Source organism: Pelophylax lessonae, assembly GCF_965119305.1.
Source record: "Pelophylax lessonae genome assembly, chromosome: 2".
Classification (NCBI taxonomy): Eukaryota; Metazoa; Chordata; class Amphibia; order Anura; family Ranidae; genus Pelophylax; species Pelophylax lessonae.
Window position 1 is genome coordinate 120100831 of NC_138769.1, and position 26970 is coordinate 120127800.

The window sequence follows — 26970 nt, forward strand, 5'->3', positions numbered from 1 at the left end:
ACCTTGATCTAGGTATTTTTTTTTTTCTTTATTATTTTTTTTTTTTTTTTAACGCACACTTTTTTTTTTACATTGCATCTTTCCTCTCCATTCACAGAGAGAGAAACAAGCGGATGGGCTTCACAGTGGCTGATCACTGTGGTAGCCAGTCACAGGTTATCACAGTGATCAGGTGACCAGGAATCAAGAGTTCCAGGTCCTGATCAACTGTGGTTAGCAGCCACAACCGCTTCCTGCCGCTTCTAAAAGTGATCCAGCAGTTATTCAGCCACTTGGATCACTTTTAGCAGTTGGAAAATCCTTGGCTGAAAAAACCAAGGACGTTATTTTACTATGGCCCGATTAGGAAATGGTTATAGATCTCATGCCAAAACTTACATTTCTTATAACCCCCGTCAGATTTTTTTTTTTGCCACCTGTGTCCCACTGGAGAAATTTCCCTTCACTTTCTGTCCCATATCCAAAACAGGAAGTGAGAGAAAATCCATCCAAAGTTAGAATCCCTGGTTGCCACCAGGTTCACCAAACAGTATCCTTACTGGAAGATTTCTCCTCTATCACTGTCCTGAACACAACCCAGTACTTGGGATTTTGTTTTACATTACTTACGATAATAGTGAACATGAAAAATAGAGTGATTGAATCTAGCACAGATAGCAATAAAAACTGACAGGTGTTCTAATCCATCTTCACTCTATCCAAAACTAAAGGAAGTTTTGCCTACTTTAAATAAACCATAGCAAAAGCATGTAAATCAAGAAACCTAGAATCACCCAAGCCATGATCCATGCCAAAACTGAAGCAGTCATACTAGACAAAGTATCCTCCTATGAAACACTCAGGAGGCCTTGGATCACCAACTTTTTACCCCAGACCTAGAGGACTCCCTTATACTACCTTAGTAGTGAAACTATACCCCCTCCCACCCAAGACTAATGTAAACGTCTGTCCTCTCTAGGGACCCCCCCCCCCGCCTTTCCTTCCCCTCTGATGTTCCTCTACCTTTCATGTTTTTTCTCCTTATTTCAGGACTACTTTGATAATCCCTTCTCGCCACTTTGTTCTCCATCCCAAGGTCTATATAGCCCCTCTGTTATTGACCTTCGCAAGCACAGGTCACAGACCTCCCTTTCTTATGATTTTTATTTCCTTTTTGAGGTTAGTGGAATAGAAGGAGTACTGTGTTCACCCACAGACCTTCTCCCTGATGTAGAATTTGAATACCACATTAGGGAGCAGGCCGCACTACACCCCTGCTACTCCATACATAGATGCTTCTCCGAACAATTTCTTGAGAATGTCTCTCCGGACATTCAGTTTATTTACTGTTATTTTAAATGTTAAGCCCTCCATGCTATAGCCCCTTATAAGCCCTACCGTTTCCCTTATCTGAAGGTCACGTCATTTCCTGTTGTTTTATACAGACTGTTTGCATGTTAATGACCTGCATTTTATAATCATACAACTCGTTCTCTGTGTTGTACCGTAATCTACATGTACCAATAAAACATTTGAGCTAGAAAAAGTCAAGAGCCTGTCAAACATTTTGTATGTCTATCATGTCTGCAGAGGCCGGAAAACAATGGGAGACATTTTCAAGGCATTCACCACTAACAGATAAAGGCTTTGTATCTCAGCGACAGAACACAGCATTCAAGCATGGAAAAACAAAAAATAAAAAAATAAAATAAGAGCACATAATTGGTTTCTATGGCAAACATTCAACTTCATAAACAACATCATGCTTTAAACCCAACACAGGTCAGCTAATAAGAATGTATTCCCAAGTAGAATATATTCATAACACACAGGAACTACTACCGATATGTTTTAACAATATTTGTTCTATACATGCTTGTATACTTTACCAAATTTAGCCCTCGTTCACACTAAGGCGCTCACAGGTCGCCGTGGGTCGCCTTCCATAGGGAAGCTGCGGACCCGTTCTAATAGGAGCGGCACAAGTCGCTCCGACTTGGAAAAAGGGTCCGGAGCTTCTTTGGGGCGACCCGGAGGTGACCGCCATAGACTTCAATGTTATGAAGTCTGTGGCGGCCGCTCCGAGGTCGCGGCGCACTGCTCACACCACAACCTCGGAGGTCGCCACCCGAAGTCGGATCGCCCCTATGTGAACGGGGCCTTAAAGTGCTCTATATTTGTTTTACTACCTTCATATAACAATGTATATTCTATGATACAGAAGGAGTACCAAGAGCTGTTACATCCCGCCAATATTTTTGTGGGATCAAGCAAGAGATAACCAGTTCCGGACCACCTAACCCATTTATACTGCAGCAGGGCGGCCCCGGCTGCGCAAAATCACGTAAATGTACGTGATTTTGTGCACGTGATCTAGGGAGCGCGCGCCAGGACCCGCCAATTGTTCAGAGGAAAGGCAGAACAGCGGTCTGCCTATGTAAACAAGGCAGACCGCTGTTCTGTCAGGGAGTAAAAGAGATCTTGTGTTTCAGCACAGATCTCTCTTTCCATCCAGTGCATCCACTCCCCCCCCCACAGTTAGAAAGCACTCCCTAGGAGCACACTTAACACCTTGATTGCCCCTGGTGTTAACCGGTTCCCTGCCAGTGTCATTTATACATTAACAGTGCATTTGTTTTTAGCACTGATCACTGTATTGGTGTCACTGGTCCCCGAAAAGCGTCACTAAGACTCCATTCACACTCGTACGACTTGTCAGGCGACTTGGTCAGCCTGACAAGTCGTGCACCGTCGCATCCCATAGTGTAGTACAGGACCAGTTCTAATAGGAGCGACACAATTCGCTCCGACTCAGAAAAAGGGTCCTGTACTACTTCGGGCAACCTGGAGCGACTTGCACAGACATTCATTCTATGAAGTCCGTGCAAGTCACACTGCACGCGACTTCACAGGTCGCCCCCTAAGTCGGAGCGACGTAGTGTGGACAGAGACTTATGCCCTGTACACACGTACCGATTGTCGGCCGTAAATATTCGGCCGACGACCAATCGGCCGATTGTAGGCTTGTTAGTATGATGCTTCCGACAGCCGACAGCGCACTTTCGGCCGAAAAGAATCTGTCGTGTAGGCATTAAAATTTTTGTTGGCCAACACCAGAACGGCCGATTGTTCGCCAGTCAGTACAGAATTCGGCCGACAATCAGCAGATTTGCAAGACTGGGCATGCTCAGAGAAGAAAAAACACACGGAAAGTTAACCATCACATGACATCACTTCTGCAGTCGGCTGTTATTGGCCGACAAAATTCGTGTGCAGTCTTTTGCAGTTTTCAACAGACAGCCCTGGACAAAAGAGGGCCGATCATTCGGCCAACGATCGGTACGTGTGTACGAGGCATTAGTGTCAGATTTGTCTGCCGCAATGTTGCTGTCCCGCAAGAAAATGCTGATCGCCGCCATTACTAATAAAAACAAAAAAAGTCAATAAATCTATCCCATAGTTTGTAGATGCTATAACTTTTGTGCAAACCAATCAATATACACTTATTAGAATTGTTTTTACCAAAAAATATGTAGCAGAATATATATTGGCCTAAATTGATAAAGAAATTAGATTTTTTTTATTGGATGTGTTTTATAGCAGAAAGTAAAACATTTTTTTTGTTTATAGCGCATATAAAAACCACAGAGGTGATCAAATACCACCAAAAGAAAGCTCTATTTGTGGGAAAAATATACATCAATTTAATTTGGGTACAGCATCGCACGACCGCGCAATTGTCAGTTAAAGCAACGCACTTCCGTATCGCAAAAAATGAGCTGGTCAGGAAGGGGTAAAACCTTCCGGAGCTGAAGTGGTTAAGTATGAACTGAACTTTGAAGGCTTTGCCCAAAAATATGCAGGGACCGGCTGAATTTCAATCCATGTGTGGGCATGCTGCTTGTACACAAGTCAATCCATCGATTGATTTGTGTACAACCAAGCGGTTGGGCTTTTCTTGATCGATAAGTGCTGCCAGCTATAGCTGCAACACTGATTATTGTATTGCGACAGTGGGGAAGACTCCCACTGTCAGAATACAATACCACAGTGTAAAGGATTACCCCATCAACATCAAAATGTGTGGATGGAGAAAATCGGATCCTTTTTTGGTGTTCAACTTGCTGGTTAAACAAAAAAAAAAATGATCAATGTATGAGCTGCCTTAGATCCCACACTGCAGATATACAGCTTTGAGGCTATAAAACTGAAGTGACTAGGTACATTCACATGCCAGGAAGTACACTGCTACTTTTAGGAGGCATTCAAGACAGAAGGTAAAATATCAGGGTACTGCTTCGGCACACTTAAAGATTCATGAACCCCCCCACCCCAAAAAAAAAAAAAAAAATACAACAACTGCATATCATTGTGTACTTTATATTTATTTTTTTTAATAAATTCATCTACCCTCTACAACAGTGTGCCCACGCTACAGATGTCTATGGCTTACTCCAGGGCTCGACAAACCCCAGGCACCAGGTCGCATTGGCGACTAGAATTCACGGCCTGGTGTCTGGGCTACACTGCGGCAGGTGTCTTATCCTAGATATCCCAAGTCTTCCGCGAGGCTCCCCAACACCCGCAAGTGGCGCGCAATGTCCCAGCTGTCTGTGCCAGCTGTGACAGAACAGAGCCGATGCTTCCTGTATAGTTCCAGCTCCGTCCTGTCACAGGCGGAGTGATATCAAATGCACTTCGCCTGTGAGGAGACCGAGAGATACAGGAAGCATCAGCTTTGCATGCTTCCTCCAGCGCCTCACACTCTTCGCCAGCAGTAACCCACGTGCTAGGGGTGCAACTAGCCCCCAGCTCATAATTGTAAATATCCCAGTATGTACAGTATTTCTGACGCCTACCACCATGAGCACTTCAAATCACTGAAGTGGTCCTGGTGGTAGGAGTGTTCCTTTAATATCTCTCAGAAGAAGCAAACCAAGAACACAGGGGTCGAATGCCAGGCAACATCAGCCAGTTAATTAAAAACTAGCCGCCATTCGGCCCGTGTGTATGGCAGCCTGTCCGACAGAAGCCGACCATTCGGCATGCGTGAAAAAAAAACTTGCTCTTAACTTTTTTAGCTGGCTCCTAGATTTCAAGCAAATTTGTCAAGCCCTTGCTTACTCTGCTCACTGAAATGGCTGGGTCCCACCTCTGCCATGCTGTGATTTGTCATGTTAAACACTCATACTCACCCTGTCAGGCAGTGCTGCTGGTGACATAGGCAGCAGGGAGTCTAACAGAGCAGGTAGAGGTGTTTGATTCAAAAAAAGACACCACACAATTCTCCTGCGCTTGAAGGTAAGCCCCAAAGACGTTCTACTCTAGGCTCTCCATCCAGACTAAATCAGATAAATGCCACCTTTGCTGGCCCCACAAGACTAGGGATGTCTGGGTAACAAGTAAGAAACAAACAGAGGGCGCACAGGCCTAGTGCATTATCCTCAATGTAAAAAGCTTTTATTGTATATGAAAGATACTCGCAAACAAATGCTTGATAAAGGCATATCACATTGAAATGGCTGTAGTGCCCACAGAATCACATCATGGATGAAAAGTTCACAGAAACCGTCTGACGCGTTTCGAGGTCCTGCCTCTTCCTCAGAGCCCTAGAAACACGTCAGTCAGTTTCTGTGGACTTTTCATCCATGATGTGATACTGTGGGCACTACAGCCACTTAGATGCAATATGCCTTTATCAAGCATTTGTTTGCGAGTACCTTTCATATACAATAAAAGCTTTTTACATTGAGAATAACGCACTAGGTCCGTGCGCCCTCTGTTTATTTCCTAATTAGAGGTGTTTGATTAACAGTGACTTCTCCAGTCACATAGCCCCACACTCATATTTTGCAGTCTCTGCCCCCAGCCCAAAAGCAGGTAGGAGAGGGGACCAAGCAGTCATGTGACTGTACATAATTGACCTTAGAAAAACATAATTGGAAACTATTTTAATAATAGAAGTGAACAGCCTCATAATACACAGATGAAACAAATCCTCCTACAAAAGTTTTACCCTTTTAATCAGTCTTCTCTTGCCTACACTCCTTCAAATGAGCATATTGTGTTAAAAAATCTTTCTTGATCTGTCAGGAGTACAGAGGAGGGGGCGGAGAGGCTGCAGTAACAGTGTGTGAGAACTGACAGGAGGAAAAGAACACTCCCTCCATTCACAAAAGCTCTGTGAATAGACAAGCTATGGTCAGAGCTTCCCTCCCAACACAAATTTAACTCATGTGTTGGGAAAACTACTCAGAAATGACTCCGATAACAGTGAGAGATAAGTAAACACTGCTGATATATGTGCTTTGTTCAGATTCAACGATTGGAGGTTTACAATCACTTTAAGGTTAAATAATAATTTTGGAACTCCGCAAGGGGTCGTGCTCTTCCTTTTATATTGGTCTAGTGACAGTGGGAAGTGTCTTCTTGAACACACATATATATATATATATATATATACACTTGCGCAACAAGCACATCTATTGCTGCCAAACAAGACTCAGCATCCCAAAAATACAAGATCTATTTTTAACAAATGTTTTCCTGTCAACTACATACCTGTAAAAGAACTCTAAAGTTTTTTGGGTTTTTTTTGTATTTTTCATTATTGGTGGTTACAGCAGAGTCATTTAAGTGTTAGTTCACCTTTAGGCTGGGTTCACACTGATGCAAATCGGTTGCAGGTTTTCCCGCATCCAATTCGCATGTCAGGAGCCTGTGACAGGCTCTCTATGGAGCTGGTTCACACAGCTCTGGGAAGGCTGCAGAGTGGTTTGCAGAAGGGTCCTGTGCGTATTCTGCTCCGTTTCGAGTCTGAACGCAACTCAAAAAATCTGAACAAATTTGGACCTAAAACGGTGAACAGGGAAGCACCGGACCCCCTGCTGCGAGTTGCTCCGCACAGTGTAAACCCAGCGTTACAGATGAGCTGCACAGCGGGGGGTTCAGACAGCTCAGCAATTCCAGAGGTAAGTAGAGAGGATATTTGAAGGGGAAAAAGGGTGCTTGCTCAGTGTCCATTCACCTTTCCATTTTTTCTGTAAAGGCAAACACTAAAATGGTACCCACCCTGCTCCTGCAAAGGAATCATACAAGATGACGTTCAAATGTTAATATATAATAGCAATTTAAAGCCCTACTCCAACTGAACTGTTTATTTTGGACTGGGGATGGGTGAGGGCTTCTGTCAAATTTAATTGCCATCTTCATCCCTTCATCCTGTTAGGATAAGAAGGAAAAGGGAAAACTCGCCAACAGAGACACAGAAAAATGAAAATTTTTGGTAGAATGAGAAAGGTTGGAACTTGTGACTGTTTTTTAACCCAGTGACCCCCCCTGTAAAACATCACAGGGAAATTAAGTAAAATCATTCCAGTGGGGGTCACAGACAGAAATAAGAACCCCTGTACAGTTCGCTTAAATCCTGACATAAAAGGCTTGCGTATTGGGGAGGTTCCCATCACAAGGTATCGGCATATGCTGATGCTTTTTTCCCCTCACCAACCCATCAATGTCCCTCCCTAATCTGTTTCATGAATTTGAACTATACGGGTCCCTTTCGTACCTCAAAATCAACTTCTCCAAACCGGAAGCAATGGGAGTGGCAGTTCCTTCCCCCCTACTCCAGACCTCGAAGCTAAACTTCAAATTTCAAGTGGACAGACATAGCTTTAAAATACCTTGGAACCTATATTCCAGCTGACCTTTCCCGCACCTTCAACTTTAATTTCCCTATGCAAAGTATGTGCTTTTTTAGAGGTTTGGGATCTGGTTTTGTAGGTGCAATATCATTATTATGAGCATCCTACCCAAGTTGCTATTCCTTTTTTCAGGCTCTGCCCATTGTTATCCCAGTGAGGTACTTTAAGCGGGCCCACTCTCTCTTTACCAGATTCATTTGGGTGCATAAGCCCCCTAGGATTAAACTTTCCTTTTTTGACCCTCCCTAAGCAATTTGGGGGTCTTGCCATCCTGGACCTTTATACATTTTACCAGCCGGCTCTTGGGTCATTTGATTGACTAGTGTTGCCATGGGGATACCAAACTTTGGCCAAATAAGGGGCAGACCTAGTGTCAAACACTGTTAAACAGGACCCCGTGGTGCTTTGATGACCTTCCCTCTTCTCTCAAACAGCATGCCTTTATTGCAGGCCTCGACAAATCCCGGGCGCCAGGTCGCATTTGCGACTAGAATTAGCGACCTGGCGCCTGGGGTGCCCTGCAGGATGTGTCCTGTCCCTTTTGCACCCCCCACCTCCTCTTCGAGTTCACGGACTTCCGCGGCGTCCAAAAATTTAGTCCCCGGCTTTTCGGCCTTCTTCTGTGAGATGAGAAGCTATGGGAACTGACGCCCTCTTGTGGTGGCCGGGAGTAATGCATGTTCTCAATGCCAAAGAGGAGAAGAGAGGGAATTTTTTTAAGGCTTCATCTCTCTGTCCAGTTACCTTTGCTTAAAGGTAAGTGGACAGGGAGTGTGGTTATTATTAATTTATTTTTTAAATGTAAAAAAAATAAATAATAATTTTTTCTTTTTCTTTTTTAATTATTAAAAAAAAATAAAAAAATGTTTTTTTTCTTTTTTTTTTTAATTATTAAAAAAAAAATAAAAAAATGTTTTTTTTCTTTTTTTTTTTTCAATTCTTTTTTTTCCTCATTGCCGTGCCACAGCCGAAGGCCCCTTTCACACGGGCTGTCTGATCAGGTCCGCCTGTCAGTTTTTCAGGCAGACCTGATCGGACCGTTCAGTCTCCTCTATGGAGCAGTAATCTGCCGCCATCTGACCATGCCCGCCAAAAACAGACGGATGGTGGTTCTATTTTCTATCCATCCCGTGGATCGGATCAGATGGCATCGGATGGAAAGAGACCGACAGTCTGTTTCCATCCAATTGCGCTATAGAGGAGAGTGGGGTTCTAGTCCTATTTATGTGTAAATTTAGTATCCGTTTTATTAAATAAAGCTTGGTTGTTAGTTTAAAAAAAAAAAACAAAAAAAAAAACTGGCTCCTAACTTTTTTAGCTGGCTCCTAGATTTCAGGCAAATTTGTCAAGCCCTGCTTTATTGGACCTTCGACATGCCTGTGTTCTTCACTGTTCTCCACTGACAAGTTATCTCCCGTGGAGTCTCCTTTGTTTCCCATTCCGGATAATCCATGTTTTACCCCGTCTCTGGGAGTAAGCTTTCAGCTCACTGATGGAATTAGGGCACTTTCAGGCCTCTCATTTTGTGACAACAGGGTCCTGGCTTACTTCGCAGGCCTTGACGGATATAGATGGTTCCTACCGCCTGGATTTTTGGAGAGCAGTACAATTATGCAATTTCCTTCAAGCTTTAGCTGCCCTCAGTAACTTCAGCCGCCTATTTTTGTTTGAAGAATACTGTATCACACAAAGCCCACTCCCTTACGCTCTTTCAATGATGTCCCCCCCCCGACTTGTCTCACCTTGTGAGGACTTCCTTTTGCCCGCTTTAGCTAAGTGGGAGTGAGACTTGGGTAGGTCATTCTCAAAGAGAAACAAACTAAAATCATCCATTTTGCCTTAAAGTCTTCAATATGAATGAAAGTGCAGAAGACAACCTTCAAGATTCTATCCCAGTGGTACTGTACCCCTTCCCTTCTTAATGGGTATTTTCCAAACACCTCTGATAGATGCTCGTGATGCCAAGAGGAGTGTGGGACGCTTCTGCATATCTTCTGGTCCTGCTCTAAACTGGGGAATTTCTGGAAAGGGGTCAGGAAAATCACCCAAAAATTCACCGACTACAAGGTCCCTGAGGACCCAGCTTTTCCCCTTTTGCACACCTCTAAAAATCACGCAAAAATTCACTGACTACAAGGTCCCTGAGGACCCAGCTTTCTTCATATTGCACACCTCTAAAATACCCCCCAAGGTTTACAAAAAATCCATTCTCCGACTCCGAATCTGCTTAATTCGGCCAAATCATGTCAACCTCTCACCTCGAAACAGACACAACCACCATCAATTGGGTTGTGGCTTAGAAAGGCTGAGGAATTGAATCAGATGGGAGGATCTGGTGTTGACAGCCTGATAGAAATGAAAGATCTATGCGAAAACATGGACTCTATGGAAAATGTTCATCTATTCAAAGGAAGGTCAGGCTCTCATAGAAGGGAGTAAAAATGGCTGATGAATTAATTGCATATCAGCCACTGCTTCCAACTGACTAGCACTTCATCCTATCTCTTTCCCCTTCTCCCTCACCCCCCCCCCCTTTTTTTCCCCCTTCACTCTACTTTCCTTTTGATTCTTGTTTCTTTCTTCTATATGTGTAAATTAGGCAGTTTTCTGTTTCATAAGGGGTTCCCCCGGAGGCTGTCCCATTCCGGGGTTGCCTCTTGGAACTTCTACATTATGACTTGGGTCATTGCCTGTGAGGATTTCTCTATCTTCAACCTTTTTGTTTTTTAAATCAAGGCGATATTACTGTCGATCTCCGGTATGCGTTTGATGTTTAATGGATCACCTTAGTCTTCCCCTTGTCATGCCAGATATTTGTACAATGTATAGGTTTAGTGTAAATGTCTGTACTTTTATTTACTGTTTATTCTCTTTTTACATGTGTACGTGTTCTTGGAAACTGCCCGCTTTTTCTTTTTCTTAAATAAAAAATGGGAAAAAAAAAAAAAGAAATAAGAACCTCACAGAAATAACTGCTTTCACATTTCATCCAAAACTAAAAAAAAGCCTGGCGTTAGACTTTAATAGCTGCTCTTTAAAGGAAACCTGTACTTAAAGAGACACTGTCATCTGCCAATTCAGAGCAAAGTGAAAGTGCCTTCTGATAATCCAGCAAAGTATACTTACCATTCCAAGCCTACTCGCAGCCTCCCAGCAGCAGGAGTCCACCCTGAGTCTTTTGTGTCACTGCCCCTTTCAGCGTGTTCAGGCCTGGCGATTTGCCCTTTCAGGCCAGAGCACTGTCACATAGGGAAGACACATGCTTCCCTATATCTGGAAGCCCTATTCCATTAGAGCACTGGACAAGGACTCTAGAGGGAAGGAGAGTACACCATCAGTTTGCCTATAAAGAGCAATATTAATGTTTCCATTGCTAGCTTCCTTCTGAAAATGTTAGTTGCCTAGCTGTCTCCAGCTTCAATATTTTCTGAACCACTGACCAGGAATGAGAATACAGATTTTAAAATAAGAACTTGTCATTTGCATATTTGTACCAGGTCAGTGGCTCAAAGTATGGGATCAGCATGATAATCCGGTATCTAGCCTTTTAGAAGGTAGAGGTCAATAAAGGAAGCCTCTGTATTTCTCTCAGTAAAGTTTATTTCAGACAGTGGCTTTTTATTGAAGTGTATGTCGGGGCAAAATAAAAAGAACACAAGTACATCTCTGCAATACATTCACATTTACGCATGTAAAATCCAGTGTTCTCCTAGCTTCCTGTTTGAGCTAACATAGTGCCTCTGATAAAAAGTAGGAATGTACCGATTTAGCGGCCAAAAATAGGGTTATCTGCATTTTGCCGATAATAGGGTTATCAGTGCCAATAATGGCCAAAAAATAGTGTTATCGGTACGGATAATGGCCGAAAATAAATTCATATTCATTTAAATTGATGATAATAAAAAAAAAATCGAAAATAATAGGATTACATATAATTTTTTTTTTTGGTTTTCGCATTCTGAATTATTGGTTTCGAGTCCCGGAATTTTTATTGCAGTGCACCACTTCTAAAAAGCTATTTTGGACTCCTTTATGAATTTGGTCTAAGCACTACTAAATCACAAACCGTGATGTCTGCCCTGCCTGAAATCTATCCTGCTGGACTACAAAAAACCTCCCCCATTTGTAATGTACATGAAAGGTGGAGGTGTTATTTAGTCCAGCAGGGGGAAGGGAAACTAAGCAAAGCCTGCCATTACTGCTTGAGGTTTCAGCGCAACAGCTAGAGTTCTCAGCTTACTACATGTTAGAAGCTCAAGATCAATATATATTATTCTGCACATGTACTGCAGAGATGTTCACTTCCAGTTTTTATACTTCTCCAGGCCCTCCATACATTAACAGGTACAGGGGTCTCTGGGATCTGTCACCCCCCTCCAGACTCTGTGGCACATACGAGGACACACTCAGTTCTCCATCAGGCTAAAAAACAACGTTATTGTACCAGCATGATTGCTAATATTCCAACCAACCCCATTCCTTTGACATTTTTTGCCCCCTCGTAGAGCTCCATAAGAGTGCAAAACATGTCATAGGAAGGAGTCGATTGGAGTGTTCTGGCTGGAACATGAAAAATAAAGTGGTTTTAAACATGGAGAACAGAGTGTGGCCCCCCGTATGTGCATTGTAGAGATGTAATGGATTTTTTTTAATTTTTCCCAGACATACACTAAGAATGAATCCAAAGTTTATTAGCAAATTGGGAGCAGAAAGGCGTGTTATTACAGAGGAGACACGAAAAGTCTCTTCTGCAATAAAATGAACCTACTTGCCAGCTCGCAGTCTTCTGTACAATTTACACTCTGCTGTACATCAGGCAATCAAGATGGCGGAAGACGGACACCTGGAAGAAGTCAGGAAGATGTCGGCACCAGCGAGGGAGGGACTTTGTGGTCGTCAGCCTACCTAAGCAAAGAACCTTCCAATCCTTTACCACTAAGGAAGCTGCCATCTTAGCCTCTGTTTGATCTGCAACTGCCATGGCGCTGTATATGCAATCAGCTATGACGTCAGCTGTTTGATGGCTTTACGGTTTAGCTGAGAGCACAAACGACTGTGACAGTTATCATTCACGGCATACCTTAAAGCGGAAGTAAAATCCCACTTTCAAAAACTGTGAGCAGACAGGCTCCTTAATAAAGAAGAGAAATACAATGCCTCCTCTGTAATAAAATAAACATGCCTGCCTGCTCACAGTTTTCTTTGGAATACACACTGAACTGCAATAGTGCCTGTGTAGCAGAATCACTGAACTCCCATGTATGTTTGACATCATCCCGCACTAGCCAATGAAGATGGCTGGTAAAAGGCGCCAGCGAGAGACTTTGACAGGATGAAGGAAAGGTATGTATTGTGGAGTTTAGCTCTGCATTAGAGTGGTTGTAAAAGCTAAAAGTTTTTCACTTTAAATGAGTTCACTTTTGGAACATGATCCAGCATTTGCACCCTGTATGGTCAATCCCCCCCCCCTTCCCTGTCACAGCGGGCAGCGGATCTTCTCCCCACACCCGCTGTCACAATTTGAAAACAGCACTGCCACAAGGAGCTCCGCCCACACGGTCACAATGTTTTCATATTCCTGTGATTGGATGGAATACAAGTACCATCATTCATCGCAGCTGATGGCTTGTAGCTCTCAATGAACTACAAGGGCACTGGTAAGTGCTCTGTTTGTTTATTGATTCTTCATGCTCTCAGATAACAGCCTGCCTGCATGTTGTACAAGCAGACAGCTATCCTGAGAGTCTGCAGAAGCCTGAGATTGTACCCGTGATCAGTGATTGTAGGTGCATTGCTCTATCAGTTTCTTAGAAAAAATAAATGTAACTTTTTTTTTTCCAGCAAAACAATTTGCACTTAATTATTTTTGTTCAAAAGGGGAACTTTTCTTTTAAAGTGGTTGTAAACCTCAAACATGAAATATGAACAAAGCATATCCCTCTATAGTGCATACTTGTCTCAATCTAGGGCACCAAGTGTCATTTCTGTCCATTGCCTCTGCTATCAGCATGAATCACTTCTGACAAGTTTTCCTGACACCAAGAGAAAACCAGTGACAGGGGAGGGACCTGCAGCTGATTGACAGCCTCAGCTCTCTTCCTGTGTGCTGTGTGAAGGGGGGGGGGTATATCTTTCCTTCAAACAGCTTTAAGAGCCCTCCTCACCAAGTTCTGCAGAGTGTACTTTCAGCTTTTTTTCCGAACTTTCAGAGAAGCTAATAATTTCTACACTTTGAATAAATGTAGAGAAGGAAAGACTGCAGTTAGACCGGTACAACTTATGTAGGAGGTTTTGATCCATCTCTGTGTATCACCTGAGGATAGTCCATTCACTGGATATATGTAAGGGTTTACAACCACCTTAATGTATTCTCTACAGTAAGGTAAAACCCTTTCATGTTCAGCTTTTCACCAGCCCTCCTAAATAATAACCTTAGTCTGATCTTATCCAGTGCTGGGCCTGAGAACAGCAGCACTGCTCTCTCTCTTCTCAGAGGCAGCAGTGGGGCGCCATCAGCTCCTGCTGCATTCAATCACAGTGAGAAGGGAGCAGGGATGAGTGTGTGCTGGGTCAATAGATAGATGTAAGCAGCCCGGCTCGAGCCCGAATGTCTGCTACCAAAGCAAGTGGTGGGGGAAGAGGAAGAGCCAACAGCGCCGGTAGGAGACCCCAGAAAAGGAGGTTCAGGGCCGCTCTGTTCAAAACCTTTGCACAGAGCAGGTAGGTATAACTTGTTTATTATTTTAGTAAAAAAAAAAAAAGTATATACCTTTATAATCACTTTAAATGTAGCTGTTCTGGGAAACATTTAAGGTTTAGTTTGGTTTTAAAGGTTTGGATTTTTAACTAAAATAAAAAACGTTATACTTTCCTGCGCTGTGCAAGGGTTTTGCACAAAGCAGCCCCGGTCCTCCTCTTCTAGGGTGCCCCGGCGGTGCTCCTGGCTCCTCCTCTTCATCGGGTGCCCCCACAGAAAGCCGCTTTCCATGGGGGCACCCGTGCGGGTGCGTTCCCGAGTCCTGCTGCAGTCACCTGTCCCACGGTCCAGCAATGCGGCCGGCGGGAGCCTCGGATCTCTCCATCTTCTCCCCAAGTGCGCACTGCGCAGGTGCGAGTCACTCCGCACATCCTGAGTGGACGGGCAACCTTCTGGGACCTGTGACATGTCCCAGAAGATTGCAGGGAGGGAGGGGGGGAAGAGGAGAACTGCAGCCCGAGCGGAAGTGGGAGCGGGTACCTGTCAAAACTAGGTACCCACCCCCAAAAAAAAAATGACATGCCAAATGTGGCATGTCATGTGGTCAGGAGGCCTTAAAGCAGAAGTTCCATTTTTGAGTGGGACTCTGCTTTAATGCATGGAATGCATTAAGGCGAAAAACTTTGAGACTTTACAATCCCTTTAAATCTATGCTGTAATGAAATCAGAGAACCTTTATATATAACATGCAGGAAAGTAGGGTTTCTGTTCAGTGCTGAACGCTGACAACCAGGGGCATTCCAGGACTAGGTTCTGTAATAAAGAGCACTGTGGCTTAGTGGTTAGTACTCCTGCCTTGCAGCACTGGGGTTCTCGAGTCAAACACCTGTCAGGACACTACCTGCATGGAGTTTGCATGTCTCCCCCCTGCTTGTGTGGATGTCTTCCCACACTCCAAAGACATGCTGGTAGGTGAGTTATCTCCTAACTGGCCCTAGTATGTGAGATAGGGAGATTAGATTGCAAGCTCCTGGAGGGCAGGGATTGGTGTGAATATGTAAAGCACTATATAAGTATCTGTAATAGAGATCCATCTCATCATTCATACAAAGAGGGATCTGATGGTGTTTGTGTTGACAACTATAAGCAAAGTACATTTCCAGGGGAGACCCAGGAACAATCCCTCCTCAGGGGAGGGCTACCACTCACACTCCTGTCAGCCATGACAGAGGCTGGGGGGCACATAGGAGCATGTCTCCCCCCACCCCACAGCTGGGCAGGCAGTCACAGGTTGCCTTAGCTGCTCTATACATGATCATTCCGGCTCCCTCTCCTCTCATTCCCTTCTATAGAGATAAGCCAGAGGCTGGGACCAAGCAGCCGCACTCCACCAGCCTGCCATTCCCCGATATACCGGACACAGCCTCTCCTCGGTGCCGCTCCTCACCTTCCCAATAGTTGCTGCTTCCCGCCGCCATCTTTGTTGTCCAACGTCACCCAGTCCGGCGAGTCAACAATCGAGAGGAGACTGGAGGCGGCTAGAGAGCCGCTATGACGTGTGAGCACAGCTCATCTGAGGAAATGCACCACAGCGACACCTTGTGAAACTTGTCGTGAACTGCCTCTCAGTTTTCTTAAAGCAGTGTTTCAGATGTTAGAAAAAAAAAAAATTAAAAGTCAGCAGTTACAAATACTGTAGATGCTGACTTTTAATATATAGACACTTACCTGTCCAGAGATGTCAGCAGCCCAACTGATTTTCAGATTGGCTGTCAGGTGCTGCTGCCGCCATAGGAAACCGGCAATGAAGCCTTTCAGCTGCGCATGCACAAAGCACGCTGCGCCATCTTATTGGCTCGGCGGCGGGGGAAGAAGAAGGAAGACGGAATTTCTGAAGGACAGCACCGCAGCGCTGTCTCCCGGAAGTGGGGAAGGGTACCTGTCAAAAACTGGCACCCGTTCCCCCTCTCCCCCCTGAAAGGTGCCAAATATGGCACCAGAGGGGGGGGGGGAGCAGATGAGAGTAATTTCCACTTTTGGGTGGAACTCTGCTTTAATAATGCAGCCTTAGGACAAGTTAAAGAGGAGCTTCAGTCAGTTCTGGAAAAAAATGTAAAGTCAGCAGGTACAAAAACTGTAGATGCTAACTTTTAATAAACAGAAAATCATCAGCATGTTAACTGTCGGCAGCCAGCTGTGACTCCTCGCCCACTGTGCATGCGTGAGTCACACTGCGCTTTGTGAATGGTCCGCAGCCTCCTGAGACCTGTGACGTATGCCAGAAGGCTGCAGGCAAGGGGGAGGCAGTGAACCAGCCAGAAAAGGGAGCAGGTACCTGTAAAAACCTATTACCCACTCTGCCCATATTGTATTTCAATATGGCTGCCCGGGGGGGGGGTAAGAGCAGAACTTCCCCTTTTGGGTCAAGCTCTACTTTAAAGTAGTTGTAAAAGTACAATTCTCTGCATTAAGGTGAAGAAACATTTTGTAGCTCCTCCTAGCAACCCCCCCCCCCCCCCATTAAACCATTAAATACTTATCTGGGCCCGATCTTGGCCCGACGCTGTGCCTAAGAGCAGTGTCCCTCTCCACTCACTGGCTCCTGCTGCTGTCAACCACAGCCTGTGAGGGAGGGGGGGGGCAAGTCTTGTGCTCTGTTTGTCAATGGATACACAAAGCCTAGCTTGGGATTGAGCCCACATAAGTGCTTCCATAGCAAGGGCATTTCTATGGGGGCACTTAGGGGGAAGGAGCCAGGAGAGCCAGCGATATCTGGTTTAACTTTTGTGCAAACCAATCAAATACACTTATTGGTATTCTTTTTTACCAAAAATATGTAGCAGAATACAAATTGGTTTGATTTTTACATTTTTTTATTGGGAATGTTATATAGCAGAATGTGAAAAAAACATTTTTTTTTCAGAATTGTCGCTCTTTTTTTGTTTACAGCGCAAAAAATAAAAATCACATAGGGAAAAAAGAACATCAATTTTATTTGGGTACAGCATCTCACGAACCGCGCAATTGTCCAATAAAGTAATGCGGTGCCGAATCGCAAAAAATGGCCTGGTCATTAAGGGGGTAAAACCTTTTGGTCCAGAAGTGGTTAAAGCAGTATTAAACCCATAAACAAACATTTATTGTACTGCAGCTTACCAACTCTTAGAAGTGATGGCTGCATTCATTTTTTTTAGGCTTTCTTTCTTTTTTCACCTAGTGATCATTCCAGGAAGTCTGTTGTCTTTCATTGAACAAGCTCTCCAGCAGAAATTGTTTACAGAAATTAGGTACAGATTAATACAATTAGTTACAGATTGAGACTGAGCAAGTGGGCTTTGCTTAGGGGTATGCTTAAAGTGGAGGTAAACCCTCACATATACTCAGTGAAGTGAACAGCCTCGGATGATACACAGAGATGAGACAAATCTCCCTACATACGTTTTTTACATGTATATCTGCTGTCTTCAGCTTTCTATATTCTTTGGAAAGTGCACATTGTGTTAGAATTTTTTCTTCCTGTTTCAGCAATGGGAGGGGAATCTGGGCAAACACTGTGTGACAGCTGATTGGAGGAAAGGCACACACCCCCCTCCACATAGGCAGAGGGAGAAAAAAACATGCAGAGCTGTGCGGTGAATAGACCAGCTCTCTACTTATCTGTCTCTAAGTCCCTTTCTTAACACACAATTTCAGCTGCTATTATCTCCTGTGTCAGAGAGCTTGTCAGAAATTATCATGCTGATAACAGAAGGATGGAGCAGCAGAAAGACACAGGGATTTGGAGAGAGAGAAGTAAACACTACAGATAAATGTGCCCAAGCCAGATTTCATGAATGGGGTTTACATCCACTTTAAGAGACTCGAATTTTATATTTATTATACACATAGGTGTCCCCCCTAAAGTTTTCTTTGCTTTAGCTACACTCTCATGGGAAAAATTGAGATAATATTCATAAGGCCAGGAGTGACCTTGGCTGCTAGGCTGCCAATTCTCTCTTAGCTATATAAAAACCTTGTCGATTGTAGTACAAACTGAGATGTTTCAGACAACCATTGAGCGTGCGTGTGATTTCTCCTTGTGTACACAGGCATATTTTGGGCATATTTTGGATATATTTTATAAATAGTACAACAGTACACAACTTTAACAACACAAATCATTTAAGCGCCCATTCAGACTGGCGCGACACGACTTGCTGGGGCGACCTGTGAAGTCGCGGTGCACAGCGTGCACCGCGACCTCGGCGCGACTTGCAGGGACTTCATATAATTGAAGTCAATGCAAGTCGCCTCCAGGTCGCCCCAAAGTAGTACAGGACCCTTTTTCTAAGTCGGAGCGACTTGTGTCGCTCCTATTAGAACGGGTCCTGTACTATTCAATGGAGAGCGACCGACCGCGACTTGTCAGGAGACCAATTCGCCTGACAAGTCACGCTAGTGTGAATGGACCCTAACACTAGCAGGGATGCTTACAATGATTAGCTTTTATTTATTTATGTGCAACCTTTATCCCAAAAGGAAAAAAAAACAGTTTGCTGTAACTGCTTATAAAGTATTAGCTGGCATTTGGCTTTAATTTGTTCATGTATTTAAATCTGCTAGTACATCTAACACCCCTCTCCTCCCAGACTGACAATGCTGATGTCCAAATGTACCCCCTGTGCTCCTTCATCCAGGGTGGGGGCATTTTAATACAGGAGGAGTGTTACTGGCCAGATCACCAGGTAAAAACAGAGGGAGAAAAGCCTAAAAAAAGAAAACAAATGCAGCCACCACATCTAATGATTGGTAAGCTGCAATATATTACATTTTTGTTTTAGGTTGAATACCACTTTCAAATCCATGTCTACCCAAAATGTTGGGTAGAGCCCGCTGAAAAAATGGTCTCCCCCACCCCTCTTCCGTTCTGCCATCTTACAGCAGAATTCCACTCAAAAGTGGAACTTCCGCTTATCTGTCTCCTCCCCCTCTCCGGTGCTACATTTGGCACCTTTCAGGTGAAAGGGGGGAGCGAGTACTTGTTTTTGACAGGTACCTTGTTCCCTATTCCGTCGGACCTTGAGAGGTACGTCAGAGGTTTGGCCCCCTACTCCTCCCTTTGCTTCTAGGCCAATTACCGAGCACAGCGAGCTTCGTGCGTGTGCAGTAGGGACCCAGCCGTGAAGCTACAAGGCTTCACTGCCGGGTTCCCTCTACCAGCAATGGAAGCGGCAGCACCCGACAGCCAATGGAAACATCGGCTGCGGTGCCGACATTGCTGTATTCCAGGACAGGTAAGTGTCCTAATATGAAAAGTCAGCAGCTACAGTACATATAGCTGTTGACTTTTAATTTTTGGAGGGGGTGGAACTCTGCTTTAAAAACTCTGGTGCATGCACATATGTGCCAACAGTGTCTTCCAGGTATCTAGGACTTGACAGAGACCGGCAGTGTATATGCACACACATGGCAAGATTTCTGCGCATCGGCAGAATATCTGCCAGCTCCTGACAGACTGCCACTATACTACCAGGCAACATTTGTGCGCATGCATGCAAATGCCTTTTGCATGCGCACATACACCTTCGGGCAGTACAGTTGCAGCCTAGCAATACACTGACTCCTGCAATAGCTGTCTCATAGCTAAGCTATCCCAGGAAACAGCAGGGTCGGGCCTAGGCAGGAAACCTGCTTTACAACAGGAAAATAATTAAAACAGTAACAAAATAGATTATAAATGATTTGCTTTTGTGTAGGAGGGAGGGGAAGGAAAACTTTATAAAAAAAAAAAAGGTTTTTGGATTAAGTTTAGTTCTACTTTAGGCCTCATGCACACCGGATGCTTTGGGCATCTCTCCTAGACACCTTTCCTCCTGGCAGAAAAAAACGCCTGACACTTATAAACACATGTAATGCATTTACAGCCCATTCACACTGCCGCGACAGAATTTTGTGGGGCGACCTGTGCACCGCGACCTCGGCGCGACTTGCACCAAAGTAGTACAAGTCCCTTTTTCTAAGTCGGAGTGACTTGTGTCGCTCCTATTAGAACGGGTCCTGTACTATTTAATGGCGAGCGACCAAGTCGCCTGACAAGTCGCGCTAGTGTGAATGGACCCTTAGGCACGTTAAGGAACGTCAAGCGATTGGCAGGTAAATAATTTCATTGGCCAGAATGATAATTTATTCTGGCCATTGAATAAATTAATGCTGAAGCACTAAGCGTGCCTAGCTTTAACGCACGTTTACATGAGTACAAGTGTCGAGCATTTTTCCTGCCAAAACAACACTGCTCCTGGACCTGCTAACTGTGGGTTTTTTCTGCTTCTAAACATATACTGTATGTGTGAATGGACACATAGGCTAACATGCAGGGGCATTTTAAGGTGGAATAAAAAAAAAGACAGACCCCCTAAGAGCAGCATTAAAAACAATCAGCGTGCATGAGGCTTTAAGTTTTTAACCTTATCAAGTTGTTTTTTTTTTCATGGTATCCTGCAAGTGAAATTTCTCTTTCTTGTCTTGTAAGGGCAACAGGAAGTGAAAGGAAATCTTCAGAAAGTAAGTGGAATTTCCATCTTAGACAGTTGTCACCAGAACATTTATCTCATTTGGAAGATTTTTTCCCAAACTCTTGCTTTGTGACAACTATATCATTTAGGATTCCTCCCTCTGACTCCTTGCGGGCCCTTCTCAGGGAGATGGAGAGCTTCGGGGACTTTTCAGACTTTTGCATTAATTGGTCCAAATCCACTATCTTCCATTTGGACCCTGAAGCTGAATTGGTGATTTACTCGGGTTCCAGGCTCCAGGTGTCCTGTTCCTTTTGCTACCTGAGGGTTATTGTCCAGTTGCCGCTACATTCCTATGTGTCCAATAATCTCTGCCCTCTCATTGATCTACTTTAACAACGTATCTCTCAGTGGATGGACATTCCTTTGAATTTGGTAGGGCGAGTTAATATGATCAAAATGATTTTCCTCCCGAAACTTCTGTATGATTTGGCTAACGCTTCGTGCAAGGTCCCTAAATCCCTTTTCAGGCGGATAGACTCACTTCTGTTAACGTTCCTGTGGCATAAAAAGCCCCCTAGGATAGCTTTAGATACCCTGAAATTACCCACGCACCTGGCTGGCTTGGCCTTCCCTAATTTCTATTGCTACTACCTTGCGTCTCAGCTGGTGGTGGTCCATGATTGGTTGCATCCTTCCTCGCATAACGCCTGCTCTACTACTGAGGCTATTATTGTCGCCTCACTTGAATCTCTTCATAATATAGTATATAGTAGGCAGGTCCCCCATGTTCCTGGTGCCCTCATGCTCCGGACCACCTTATCCCTTTTTAAAACTGTGATACAGCGGTTTCCTGTGGATGCCTGGACCTCATCCCCTAATAACCCGCTCTGGTGCAATCCTGAACTCCCTGAACTGATGTCCCACCCATGTTGCCAGTTTTGGACAGCAAGGGGTATTAAGTATCTCATAGAATGTGTTGGCAGATAAGAACCATTTGGCCCATCTAGTCTGCACAATATATCTGAATCCTATGAATAGTCCCTGGCCCTATCTTATATGAAGGATAGCCTTATGCCTATCCCATGCATGCTTAAACTCCTTCACTGTATTTGCAGCTACCACTTCTGCAGGAAGGTTATTCCATGCATCCACTACTCTCTCAGTAAAGTAATACTTCCTCATAATACTTTTAAACCTTTGCCCCTTTAATTTAAAACTGTGTCCTCTAACTGTGGTAGTTTTTCTTCTTTTAAATATGCTCTCCTCCTTTACCGAGTTGATTCCCTTTATGTATTTAAAAGTTTCTATCATATCCCCTCTGTCTCTTCTTTCTTCCAAGCTATACATGTTAAGGTCCTTTAACCTTTCCTGGTAAGTTTTTTCCTGCAATCCATGTACTAGTTTAGTAGCTCTTCTCTGAACTCTCTCTAGAGTATCTATATCCTTCTGGAGATATGGCCTCCAGTACTGCGCACAATACTCCAAGTGAGGTCTCACCAGTGTTCTGTACAGCGGCATAAGCACTTCTCTCTTTCTACTGCTTATACCTCTCCCTATACATCCAAGCATTCTGCTGGCATTTCGTGCTGCTCTATTACATTGTCTTCCCACCTTTAAGTCTTCTGAAATAATTACTCCTAAATCCCTTTCCTCAGATACTGAGGTCAGGACTGTGTCAAATATTCTATATTCTGCCCTTGGGTTTTTACGCCCCAGGTGCATTATCTTGCACTTATCCACATTAAATTTCAGTTGCCAGAGTTCTGACCATTCTTCTAGTTTTCCTAAATCCTTTTCCATTTGGCGTTTCCCTCCAGGAACATCAACCCTGTTACATATCTTTGTGTCATCAGCAAAAAGACAAACCTTACCATCGAGGCCTTTTGCAATATCACTTATGAAGATATTAAACAAAATTGGTCCCAGTACAGATCCCTGAGGTACCCCACTGGTAACATGACCTTGTTCTGAATGTTCTCCATTGACTACAACCCTCTGTTGTCTGTCACTCAGCCACTGCCTAATCCACTCAACAATATGGGAGTCCATGCTCAATGACTGCAGTTTATTAATAAGTCTTCTATGTGGGACAGTGTCAAAAGCCTTACTAAAATCTAGATATGCAATGTCTACTGCACCTCCACCGTCTATTATTTTAGTCACCCAGTCAAAAAAATCTATAAGATTTGTTTGACATGATCTCCCTGAAGTAAACCCATGTTGTTTTTCATCTTGCAATCCCTGGGATTTAAGATGTTCCACAATCCTATCCTTTAATAGGGTTTCCATTAATTTGCCTACTATTGATGTCAGACTCACTGGTCTATAGTTGCTCGATTCCTCCCTACTACCTTTCTTGTGAATGGGCACGACAATTGCCAATTTCCAATCTTCCGGGACGACTCCTGTTACTAATGATTGGTTAAATAAATCTGTTAATGGTTTTGCCAGCTCACCACTAAGCTCTTTTAATAATTTTGGGTGTATCTCATCAGGACCCTGTGACTTATTTGTCTTCACTTTAGACAGCAATCTTAGAACGTCTTCCTCTGTAAAGACACATGCATCAAACGATTCATTAGTCATCCTTTCAAGTGGAGGTCCTTCTCCTTCTTTTTCTTCTGTAAAAACTGAACAGAAGTATTCATTAAGGCAGTCGGCTAGCCCTTTATTCTCTTCTACATACCTTCCGTCCTTTGTTTTTAATTTAGTTATTCCTTGTTTTAATTTCCTTTTTTCATTTATATATCTGAAGAATGTCTTATCCCCCTTTTTCATAGACTGAGCTAGTTTTTCTTCTGCCTGCGCTTTAGAAGTTCTTATAACTTGCTTGGCCTCTTTCTACCTAATCTTGTAGATTTCCTTATCTTCATTGCTCTGGGTTTTTTTATAATTACAAAATGCTAGCTTTTTATTTTTAATGATTTGGGCCACTTCTGCTGAGTACCACAGTGGTCTCTTCCTTTTTTTGCTTTTACTGACAAGTCTAATGCAATTTTCTGTTGCCTTCAATAATGCACCTTTTAAGTAGTCCCATATCTCCTGGACTCCATGTAATCCGTTCCAGTCTGATAAGGACTCATTTATGACTAATTTCATTTTTGAAAAGTCTGTTTTTCTAAAATCTAAAACACTTATATACTGCCCAGGGGTTCAAGTCCTTCCGGCAGCTCCGGGGAGAATTCGGACTACCTGCTTCAGCCTGGTTCTTTTGTATCCAGGTCAGACATGCTTTGCAGGCTCAGTTTACTTCGCTTTCAGCTCCTTTGAGCATGTCTGCCTTGGAGAAACTGCTTAGAGACCCTGGAACTACGAAGCTCATTTTACAATACTACTCTTTTTTGATGACAGATTCCAATCCTAGATTTTTAAAGGCGCAGACACATTGGGTTAATATGGGTATTGACCTTAGTGAGGATGACTGGACTGAATTTTCTACTACTTATCCTAAGTCTGTTATAGCCTCCAATGACCGCCTGATTCAACTGAAGGTGTTTCATCAGAGTTATTTTAATCCTGGCCGTCTGCATAAATTAGGCATGCGTCCCACCCCTGATTGTTTTCGGGGTGTGGTCTGCCGGCCGACTTTCTTCATTGTTTTTGGTCCTGTCCGGTGGTGGCTAAATTTTGGGCTGAAATGAATACATTCCTGTCCTTGGTTCTTGGTCTCCCTAATGTCCTTCATCCGAAGCATTGCCTGTTGGGCGTGTTCGGGGACCTGCTGGTTGCCGGACACGTCAAACGCCTACTCCGTATCCTGTATTTTTATGCTAAAAAGGCAATACTTCTGAGCTGGAAGGGTTCGGCGGGGTCTACTGTTACTGCCTGGCTTCAATTAGTTAACAATTGTCTTCCCCTTTATAAACTTACTTTTGAGTTGCGAGGTCATCCACACTTATTTGATAAAATATGGCATGGCTGGATATCCAGTCCACTCACACTACCTCCTCCAAGTTCGGTGGAGACAGATTCCATCTCTGCCACTCCGTAAGGGACCACTGCTGACGTTCCATGTATTGTATAATATGTACCTCTTCTAGTATTGACTTGTACATGATGTAATTGTAGCGGGGTTAAATATGCCTAAAGATACTGTTGATATGTGGGAAGGAATTAGGCTCGCTCTAGTGGTAGCTGCATGGAATTTCCCGGGCTGTGACTTCCTTTTTGGCCTGATGAAAAGACTACATCTCCCAGTGTGCATTGTAAGATCCAGGGTGCACGGCTGCACCGCACAGCTTTCTGGGGGAAGTTATTTAAAGGAAGGGAGGAGCCAAGCTCGGCCCTTCTGCGCTGGACTCCGAGGAACTAAGAAGCTGGAGCTGAGGACTGATGCTGGATATTAGGCCAAAGCCTCTAAGCCTGGAGTGACGACGTTGAACCGTCCCATCTCAAGCACGAGACACATTCCCGGAGCCTCTTACCGCTGTTCGCAGAGACCGGAGCCATCCACCAGAAAGACCACGCAAGGCTGATATCGAGCCAAAGGACTGAGATCGCAGTGGAGCGCGCGCAAGGGAAACTCCTGTGGTTGAGAGGGCACTTGCCCAAAAAGACTGACTTTGTCTGATCAAGGAAGTGGCTTTACTTACATATAGCGATAGCGCAATAGAAAGTGATATACCCCGGGGTAGATTAGAATATCACTTCAGGACACTCCTAGACAATCAATAATAACTTTAAAGGAGCCGCCAGAGGCCTACCTCTCTCACGGAAGTTACCGCTCAGCTACACAGACACCCTGCAGTGACAATCAACAGTCCACTGTTCTTTTTCTCTCTCTTGATCTTCATTCCTAATTTGGATTACAAATGAGCTCTATTCAGTACTCTTGCTAGCGAAGACTCAAGAAGAAGAAGAAGGAAGAGGACTTTGGGGGAGGGACTCAGATAGGCCTACTTATCTGGTACTGTGTCTAGCATCAATGAGGGAGTAGTGTGGGGTATTTCTTTTATCTTTTAAAGCTGATTTAAGTGACCCATTTTAAGGAACTGTGTTTTATTGTATCTCCCTTGTTCAATTTGATATACAGTAAATTAAGCTTTGGTTAATTACAATCCTGTGTGCTGTTCTATTGTGTCACCCAGAAGGACTACCACCAAGAAGGTAATAAGTCACTGTTGCATATTGAAGTATTGTATTCCAACCTGTGTATCCATTTGATAGTCCAGTCCTATTCTGGGTCAGTTGTGCCTGAGGAGGGATCGAGCCAGTTCTATAGGGTTGTTAGGCAGGGTGTAGACCCAATAACATAATCAGCAGCTCCTGCGGGGGTGGTGCTACACGTGGGGGCTTGTCCGGGATATCTACAGTCCTGCAACACAACCCTCTTAGCTACAGAATCCCCTCCCACGCAGAAATGGATCCTGCCGCTGCAGCTGAGTGGTGCAAGGAAGAGAATGTCACAGTGGAAAATGGCCTGGTGGTTGAAATCAAAGGAGAAGCTTGGACTGAAGAAAAGCTCCTCCCTGTCTTAAGGGCACTATCCACAGACAGAAAATTTTGGGTGATTGACATAAAAACCGACACCACCGTCCCACACACGTATGCACTGTGTGAGTGGAGGAAGGGGGTCCCTGACTATTTTAATGGAAACAGTGTAAAAACTACTGACCAAACAGAACTTTTCCTAATACATCCAGGAGTTCCAACCACGGGTCCCTCATCCACCACTCCTGGGGTATCCAGCCAAGAAACAGGTGTCCAAGAAGGGCATCCTGAGTCATCACCCTTGTCGACTTTCAGCTCAGAACTGTGTGCTGTTCTTGGGGAGATTGTAGCAAAATGTAGTAAGGACTCCCCAAGCTATCTGATGACTGGATATAGGAAACTCCGGACATTCTCTGGGAAACAGCCTGTGCCTTCAACAGAAGATGGGTTCGAGGAGTGGTTAGACACCGCCACTCAGGCTTTGGAGGAATGGGAGGTACCAGAACAGCACAAGAAGCAGAGAATCACAGAGAGTTTAAGGGGACCTGCATTAGAGGCTGTACGTAATCTAAAGCTTAGCAAGAAGAACTGCACTGCACAGGATTATTTGGACATTCTGCAAGATGTGTTTGGTCGGACGGAGAACGCGGCTGAACTTCTATACCAG

General features: G+C 44.1%; 2 protein-coding genes across 3 annotated transcripts in view; one reads left to right on the forward strand and one right to left on the reverse strand.

Moving 5' to 3' along the window:
- Positions 1-15938, reverse strand: part of GOSR1 (golgi SNAP receptor complex member 1) — a 235878-nt gene extending 219940 nt beyond the window's left edge. For both annotated transcript variants that reach the window (XM_082244947.1, XM_082244946.1), the window contains exon 1: positions 15827-15938. In XM_082244947.1, coding sequence (XP_082101073.1) covers positions 15827-15857 — 31 coding nt within the window. In that variant the 5' untranslated portion in view covers positions 15858-15938. The remainder of the gene's footprint in view (positions 1-15826) is intronic.
- Positions 1-26970, forward strand: part of TMIGD1 (transmembrane and immunoglobulin domain containing 1) — a 532600-nt gene that overhangs the window by 25614 nt on the left and 480016 nt on the right. The window lies entirely within an intron of this gene.